Here is a 9,485-nt window from a genome sequence, read left to right as displayed (position 1 = left end):
AAATTATCCCTCGACTTCACATCCTTCCATGCTGTTTACTGATTATTCCAACATTTTCTTTTTTACTTTGACAGACTAGTTTCGGGTCACTTTCTTGCACAGCGAGGTGCAGATCAGTGTGAGCTTCCCTTCGAGGTCATCAAAAAACACTTCTCCCACACGCCATGGTTTACTCACCATGTACAACATGTTATTTATGGTGATATATTGATCATATGACAGGTCGATGTACTGTATACCACCACCCTGCACCACCCTGATTACAGCAAGATAGCTGAAAACATTTCGTGAATAAAGAATAATTTTGAGTCCCACTCAAAACTGATGGATGCAATCAGGAATTTTAGTTAATTCAACTCATTTCTGTAGTTGTTTGTGAGTTGTTCAAAGTGAGCTGGTTTAAGTCAGCTGGGCTTCTTCAAAATCCTTAATCCAGACTTTTACAATTGCCTTAAGAGAGGTGATACATGAAACCAAGTGTGGTCAGCCTCTCCTCAAATGTGTGCACCATGTGTGTGTTTTTAATGTCTAATTTAGCGAACCAAACCTCGAGGTCGGGGTCCTAATTTCATTTTGATCAACATCCCAGGCAGGCTAGAGTATCTGCTGTGGTTACATGGTTGCAATTATTAAAAGTGATGGGCAAATGGGGACATGTAAATATTATTACCTGCAGGATTTAGTGGGTAATACTTCAAACATAAACATGAATGTAGCCTGCAGTATTATGTAGCCAGCTGTTTGTCGCTCAATCAGCCTCTCTGTTCACAGAAGGGTGGTTCCTGCACTTGGATGTGTTTGTGTTTTAACTACCAGAACAGCCTCCTTTTCAGAATTATATTGTATATGTTTTTTATATAAATTATTTAACTTCTAAAACATGAATGATCTAAAAAAAAAAGATTGATTATATAATTAACTGAACATGGCTGAACAACATGGCTGACTTATCATAACACAGTGGTGAAATGTAACTAAGTACATTTACTCAAGTATCGTACTATTTAATCTCTATTTCAAAGTGAATGAATGTACTCTAAACCTAATCCTAACACTGGGTTGTTTATCTGACAGCTGTAGTCACTAATTACTTTTGCGGCCCAGCTTTTATGTGTAAAACATATGATTACTTTAGAATTACATTAAAATAGGATGAAATCTCATACACGACCTACCTAATCGTACATAAAGAAGTTGCAAATGAGTGCCACGTCCACCAGCAAACATTTCCAAATGTAAAATGCTTCTTCCAAGCGAACGCATCAGTAATAACATTCTCATAACACTGTGTCTTGTGCCATATTGCACAATGAGCACCTTAACTTTCCATATTTGAGTTACATTTTGCTGTTAATAGTGACATACGTGCACATGAATGCATGACCTGTTGTATTGGAATGTTTTAGAGGAAGGTGTGGTGCTATCACTTTTACTGAAAGCATTTTTTTTCTTTCATTTTGGGAAATACAGCTTCTCACATTTGTCTGTTCAATAAACTCTTCAGTGCAACTAGCAGCTAGTTAGCTTAGCTTAGCATAGCATAGCATAGCATAGCATAGCATAGCATAGCATAGCATAGCATAGCATAAAGACAGGTAGAAACAGCGAGCCTGGCTGTCTACCAGCACCTCAACACTCAATACTCCTTCTAGCGCTGTAATCATAGTTTTACTGGTATCCCAATAATTCATAAATGTAATTTTCCTGCGCCTGCCCTTCACAGCAGCGTTACCTTAGCCCGCAGCTCCAGGCCCGAGCAGCGGCCAGCGGTGTCTGAGAGACCGAGGGCTGTGAGGTCACCATGGATACGTGATGACAGCTTCAGTCAGAGGCCAGACCCCTGAGGGGTCACCCAGGCTGTCTGCCAGGGGCCTGGGGCACATAAGGAAGTGTGTGCGGTGGAGGAGTGAGTGCTGAAAGGAAAGAATGTGGCCACCATACTTAGCCCCACACTTGTATCTCCTTTATTTTAAAGCCTGTACACAGTGTACGTGGCCGTATATGTTGTATGTTCTCCGATAATGCTCCTTGTGGTGGCGGCTCGGTGTCGGCAGTGACAGCGTTAATAAGCGCTCAGCCTCCAGTCTCCACCTTTTATGTAAATGCCGGCATGAGAGTGGGACCCGGGGCGGAGGGAGCGCTCCGTGAATGGAGAGAGAAGGGAGGAGAGGGGGGGGTGTTGCCTTCACGGATGCGTCCCTGCGCTCTTCAGAAGAAGGTGTGGGTCTCTGTCTGCGCTGCTCGCATCCACTCGGAGGAAAGACGCTAAAGGCTGCCCTCGGTTTGCGAACGTGCAATCATGTCACGAGCGCTGGGCTGTGCGACGAGAGCATCTGAGTAATCTGTGAGGCTACAGGCGGACTCTACGGGGACACAGCAATGGGTGGCCAGATAACGAGAAATGCCTTTTACGGTAGGAAATAAATATGTTTGGCTGCATATTAGAATATGAGCTCTATTGTTTCGGTCCACTTTTGGTCATGTGGTTGTTAGAGAGTGGTCTGTGTGTGTGTGTGTGTGAGTCTCAGGAGCGGCAGCTAGGCTCGCAGCACTGGCTCTGTTATCAGGTACCATATTGCTACTAACCTATTCTTTGGTCACAGTTACGTCACTCCGGTAATTAGAATGGGGGGGTCTCGAGACGCGCAGCTGCGTTCACTTGTCTTCTGATTAATGCGAAGAAACAAACAGGATGTCAGCGCCTCCTCCACAGCGTTGAAGTGCCCCAAACTGTCTCCGCTGTGCGGGCTCGGGAGGGCGAACGTGTCAGCCTCAGTGATGGATGCAAAGTTGTGGGGTTTCCCTCTGCTCTGCTCTGTGCTTTGGTGTGGATCCCCCTCATTAATACACACACACACACACACACACACACTGTGTGCAGCTGGGCCGAAGGAAATCGATAGTTTGATTCTCTATTGCATTATCCTGCAGGCTGGCAACAGTAAGCATCCATCTCACATGACGATTTCAGGCTTCAACAAAACAGCCAACTGTATTGCAGAATGCTAAGCATTTGGTAGTTGGGTTCGGTCTTGAAGTGTATTCCCCCCCCAATAGTAACAAAAGGGCCTCAGGTTTTGCATGTGGGTGCAGCAGCATGTAGGTTTAAAGGTGTACTGGAGAGCTCCCAGGGGCTTTACTGTCAGGTAATAAACAGTGGATGTCAACGGTGAGCAAACTGTAGGCCAGCTTCAGGGCTTGTGTGTCTTATTTGATGTTGCCTTGCAATGACAAATAGAAACATCTCTTATGGTTTCACTTTTTACACTAAAGGTAGTCCCCTTCTTTTCTCTGTGCAGCATTATAAAAACATAGGCTGCTGGCAGTTCAGGATATCAACGTAACCAACAGTAGGATTGCAAACTATTTTTCTATACCATGTTTATAGCATGTTATTGAGATAGATAGATAGATAGATAGATAGATAGATAGATAGAAGTGATTTGTATGGGAGTTAAGCCAAGTCCTTGTTCTTACAGCCTCTTCTGTTTTTGACCGCATGATCGTTCTAATTAAAGCCCCAAGATTAATCCAATTAGTTAAAGAAGGGACAAGACTAAGACAGCAGGAAGAGCAGGCTATAGCTCCTTCTCTTGCACATGTACGTGCTGTTGCTGTTGTTAAAAGACGTGGGGATCCCTCAGAACTGATACTGATTTTATTCTCCAATGCTTGGCCAATTTGTTAAGGTTCAGACACAGTTCTGGTATTATGTTTGACAAGACGAGGATCTGAGCTCCTTCTGCACCAGTGGACATACAACAGGGAATCCACCTCTGTGGAGCATAAACACTGTGAATGGTCCATGTTTCCCCCCATTTTGGTGTATGGTCTATAAGGAGTAAAGTTAGACTGGAGCTGTTGTCACACAGTTCTGATGGAACCTTGTAAATAAATGAGAGCGCCTCCACAGTCAAATCTTCTAGTTTGCCATCGCAGGTAACTGCCGTCCTTTCATGCGGACAAGTTTGCCCATTCAGTTGTTACTTAGTTGTTTTGGTCCGGTCTATGTTGTTGTACGTGCCAGATGCCCATGACGTAGCTAAATGGGTTGGTTCTGGTCTTCAATAGGCAACATGGTGTATGCACGCTGGCTCAGTGATATGGCTATTTAAAAGGAAGTGACTCATCAATTAGCGTTATTTATTACACTTAGGTTTCTACTACTTTAACAGGTCAAAATGTTAAAATGACCTTAACAGCTTAACCCACACCTGGAAACTGTCTCTTCTCTGCTATAGCACACTGTGCATGGAGTCACATGACGATGATTTTGCCATTAGTGTAATATTCCTACAACAATCCTATTTATTTTGCCACATTGTTCACATACATGTCAATTGCTTGAATGCCATCCAACATTTTCCTGTACACAGTGAGCTGGTTGTTATTGCAACATATTTTGCAAACAAGCTTTCTGTACTTTATTCTGCTTCTTACAGCACTAATGAGGTAACATATTGCAGTAATTCAGAAATGGATTATTAGACTAAAAGAGTGTTTCATACTTAGTGCGTAGAGTATTTCATAGTGCGATAAAAGTGAAATGAGCAAGAATCATGAAAGAGTGGATGAAAGAGTACAGTACTGTGAGTGATCTGACCATCAAACAAACACTCCTCCTGCAGAGTGACATGAGTGGAAGTGAAACATCCGTAACAACAGACACCTATTCATAACCATGCCTAGTTATTCATAAAGTTAGAATCAAGTGTTCAACAAAGCTGTCTGACAACTTGCAGAAGAAGCAAAGTTGTGTTTACAAGCGAAGGGTAAGAGTCAGTTAATCCCATTAGGAAGAAGAGCAGGCTAAACTGAATTCACTGTAAGATACAAGTATTGCTATGGTAACCCACAGCCACTGATTGGAAGCGTTTCTGCTCCTTCTGTCTGGAACTGAGAGGACAAAGCAAAATTTCAGAATATCATATTTGAACCCTTGCAGTGATGTCTTTCCTGCAGACTTGTGCTTTTGGGAAAATGCAGCTGGCAAAGAACTTCAACTTCCTAACTTGAAATCTGTCATCCATAAAGCTGCCCCTGTACTCACTGTTTACATGTAGGCGTGAGAAAGGTGCGACTTACTGAGGAACAGATTATACTTTCTAAAGTTGCACCTCGGCAGGCCGCTGTTCTCAGGTGTGAAGCACCAGAGCACATCCAAACAGTGTTTGCTGGGTTGGTTGCATAATTGAGTCTGCTGAGTGTGTGGGAGCTCCACTCCTGTAATCCCGATTGACTGAAAGTGGGCCAGCGTCTGAGGCTGCACAGGCTGATTTGATGGAGCGTCTGGCTACATACCATATGAATTAAATTCAGTGTCCACATGCAAAGTGGGTTTGCCAAAGGTTTGCTATATAACAGGGTTAAGTTTCTTAACTTAGAATCAGTTAGGATCTCAGAAATGTCATGCAATACGCCTCAGGTTAGTCAATGCCAAATAAGGCAATGTAAGCAGCCATCATTGAAAATGTTTTTGTTGCCATCTATCTAATTCTTACCAATCCTGACTTAAGGCAGGGTGTCCTATGTCTGTCACCTGCATCAGCGCAGGAGGTAGATCCCCCTGTGCAACCCTAACCTTGTCATGTGTCCGACTAGCATGCAAAATGTGTGTGTGTGTGTGTGTGTGTGCGCGCGCATGTCTGCAGCCAGCCTTTTCATCCTCATCCTCATGACCGGTCACCTTCAAGGCAGCGCCCACATAATGACTTCCAGCCAGTACTGAATAGCATCTTGCCTGCTTTCAGTCAATACACACTGCATATCATTACGCCTCTCCACCAGCCTGCTCTCTTTCACTGCCAGAGAGCCATCACTGGATTACATTGTGCTCCATTGTACGTGGCTGGGCGATATTATTACTTATTGATTACAGTTGTGTAATCCTGCTCGTGAAGAGAATGCAGCAGCAGCGGGAGGACTAGTGGGCCATAGTGGATGACGTCAGCCAGCCCTCATCATCTCTGCTGTCTCACCTTTCACTGCCTGGTCATCGCAGTGTGAATTATTGATAGCAGAGTGTCTCAACAATAGTGTAAGCGCAGGGCAAGAAACTTGAAACAGGGATATTCCTTTAGTAGTTAGCTGCCACTGCTCATAAGCATTTAATGTATTTATTATGTTTTATAATCAGGTCTGTATCGTTTGTTTTAACTGTCTGTGAGACCGTTTTTCCCAAGAGGTCGATAAAGTTGTTTGAGTTGCAGTTGAGTTGAACTTGAAGTCAGATAGCAGAGCTAGAGCAAGTAAAAGACAGCAATAGTTATAATCAATAAGTCAATAAATCATCAATGTCCGGGGCGGCAACTGACAATTACTTTCATTCTTATTCTGCTGGTTATGTTCCTGATTATTCTTGTGGTCTGTAAAACATCAGAAAACAGTGAGAAACGCCCAAAACAACAACTCAGGGCGAGAGGTGACATCTCATGTAGGGTTTAGATCATCGTAAGATGAAGCTTTTAGTTTTGTGCTGTCGGTTGGTGAAAACAAGAAACGTGAAGAGCCACCACGAGACTTTCGAGGAAAATGCAGTTGATGTTTTTCACGATTGATTTCACTTTTTTTTTACACTACAGTTGACATGCTTAGGTAAGCAGAAAAACATTCAGACTGATCCATCGATGTGCTTTAAAGCAAACACTTACCATAAGCACCATCTAAGTGACTCAAATAGGTCTGATTTTGTCCTCATTGACAGCCGATTCTTTGGGCAACAACCGAGGCAATCAGAACTTGGAGTCATGAGAGTGGACGGGGACGTCGCCTTCTTACTCAGCAAGATACCTGGCTACATCCATGAAACGTAGCAACAAGAAATGCATGAAACAAATGAAGTGTTTCCACAGACGGCTCCAGCTACTGAGGTGGCCTCTGCAGCAGAGGTAATATATGTTCCAACGACGCAGAGCAAAGCAGAGGGACACACTCTGTGGAAACGTTGGACTTGAAGTTCGCTTCGCTTTTGGCAAACATTTTATCATTGCGAGCAGAAAGGAGACATCTGTGACTGACAACAGATGAAATCGGCAAACACAAAGACAAAGTAAGCTGCTATGAAGCTTAAAAGCTGCCACCAAACGGCAACTAATGTAAATGGACGAATTCCAGGATCACCTGATGCTGCTCTAACCGGCGTCAGTGTGGAAATCCCCCAGCATGCAACATTACCATGGGCACAAGTCATCTAGCAATGCATCAACACAAAACCAATAGGTTTGTCATGATGTTGTCAAGCAACAGGTCAAGCCCTTTGGTTACCACCAGCATAATGAGTGATGAGTCTGTAATGAGCGTCCCCAGGTAGAATAGCAGCTGCAGGTACAGTTACTAGCACGGCTGCAGCAGTAGTCTCCCTGTCATTGAGCCACATGCAGTGGATTGGGTTTCACACACTTGGCCTGTGTCTTTTGAGATGAGTAAGAGCAGGAAAAGTAATACCCTGTGAGCTACATGACACTGTAGGCAGGCGCCGTGCGTACGCTGCAAGTTGTATTTTAAACCGTCCGTGCCCAAATGATAATGTGTGATTAATGGTTGCTATTATTGCGTGATTCATTTCACTGTTGGTGTTTCATCGGGCCGAAACGCCATTTTGTCATGAGTCAGTGGGATTGAATACATCATTCAGACGCTGCTATGTAAACATCATTAAGATGTTGCTTGTCATTGCCCTCCAGGCTTGTTAGCGGTGTTGTAAATGACACTGTCAAGAGATCTACGCAGGGCAAAATCAAATGAAGAAGTTGAGCAGGAAGAGTAACATTTTACATTGGTAACCTTTGGAAAAGAGGAAACTCCTGCATTTATCTCTCCTAAGCTGCTAATTTTGCCCATTATTCAAAGAGAGGCACAGCAGCCAAAAGGAACAATGCAAAATATATTTTCCTAACAGACTGCTTTGGTACGGCGGTACATTAACAATAACGGTTTCATGCAAGCATGTACTGTAAGAATTTTTTTTATTTTATGTTACATTCAACACTAGTCTACATGCTTGCCCTTGTCTACATGCATGTGTGTGTGTGTGTGTGTGCGTGTGTGCGTGTGCCTGTGTTTTCTCTAAAATCTCCTTGGATGAGTGTTAAGCTGGTCTTTACATAGCTACAGGGAGCGGCCAGCCTGTGGACTACCTGTGCTTCATAAGCTCTGCTGCTGTGACTGAACGCTACACACTCATCATGTTTCCACTGTGCTAAAATTAGGCATATGGTTATATATGGTGGCCATCTGGATCAATGTTTGCAAATACCAGTGAAGGTTTGTTTCAGTATATATGGACACACAGGGGTGGGACAATAGAGAGACAAAGTTCAGATCACAGAACAGAGGAGCCTTGGGAGAACAGCTTTTACGGTTGTTCCCCACAACCAGGAAATCATTTGCTGACTAGATACTGAGCAAATATTTGAATTGTTTTTTTTCCCCCCAATTACAAAAACCTATTTACATGGTAAACCACTTAGTTGATGGTCAGTGAGTAACGACTACACAACTGTAGATAAACACTCACTGAGAACACACATACATAGCTCACCTCTCCGTCAGCCAAATGACCTGGTGAGAGATTAGCTTACTGCTCCACAGAGATGTTCATTGGCGTATGACAGGTATTAGCCGCACACAAGCCTGTGTATTGTGATGAGGGATTTCAGCTCAGTGTGTGTGTGCGTGTCATTATTAGTGGGATAAAGACCTCTACACTCCAGGGCAGAGGAATACAAGCTTTTCACCCTGTTTGTTCATAATAAGACATCCTTGACCTTTAGCAAATGGCTCCTGCAAGGCTGTTAAAACTGCATTTCCCAGATAAGGCATGCAGAAAGTTGTGTGCACAGACGGAGGTTTTTAAGAGTTGGGGGGGGGGGCTGTCAAATTGATGTTAACAGCAGCCCTTTTCAAGCCTTTTACATCAAGAGGTCACATCTCGGGCTCTGTGGACATGAGCGCACTCCAGGATTCGTGGTGCTGAGGTAATTGGAGGACTGAGACCAGTCATTAGGCTCGAGGCTGTTGTGGTCCATCTAATAACTCAAAACTGCAACACTGGGTTTAAGAGCACACACTGAAGTTTAAACTTGGGAGCCGCTATGTGGACAAAATGTTTTCCCGTAGTGTCACCCATTAAAAGACTATGCGTCCCAAATTTTACAAAGTTTAGTACAAAGCTTGGCTCATATTGGCTGCAACATACTCAGACGGACTGCAGCCTTCAGCAAAACACCATATGGGATGGTGTTGGTGTTGGAGTCTTGCTAAAGGGTACCTTAAAGAAGATGATATACAACCAGGAAGTTTATTCTCCCTAAGGAAGTTATCACACAAGCTATGATTTTCACCTGCACTTGCAAGCCAGCTTTAAGCTGTGGATGACTACACAATTAACCTCAGAGAAAGAAGTTATCAAAAGAGCTAAATCAGTACGAATGAATTTGACACATTCTGTACACATAACACCGACATATTAAAACATTTTAAAGGTG

At 43.5% G+C, this 9,485-nt stretch overlaps 1 protein-coding gene across 1 annotated transcript in view; it reads left to right on the top strand.

Annotated features, from left to right (window-relative positions):
• The first annotated feature begins 2,246 nt into the window (after positions 1–2,246).
• The window catches only part of neurl1aa (neuralized E3 ubiquitin protein ligase 1Aa), a 34,697-nt gene continuing 27,458 nt past the window's right edge, over positions 2,247–9,485 (top strand). The window contains exon 1 of the mRNA XM_070828184.1: positions 2,247–2,413. Coding sequence (XP_070684285.1) covers positions 2,380–2,413 — 34 coding nt within the window. The 5' untranslated portion in view covers positions 2,247–2,379. The remainder of the gene's footprint in view (positions 2,414–9,485) is intronic.

Source organism: Pempheris klunzingeri, chromosome 3 (genome assembly GCF_042242105.1).
Source record: "Pempheris klunzingeri isolate RE-2024b chromosome 3, fPemKlu1.hap1, whole genome shotgun sequence".
NCBI lineage: Eukaryota > Metazoa > Chordata > Actinopteri > Acropomatiformes > Pempheridae > Pempheris > Pempheris klunzingeri.
This window is presented reverse-complemented; position numbering and strand designations above follow the sequence as displayed.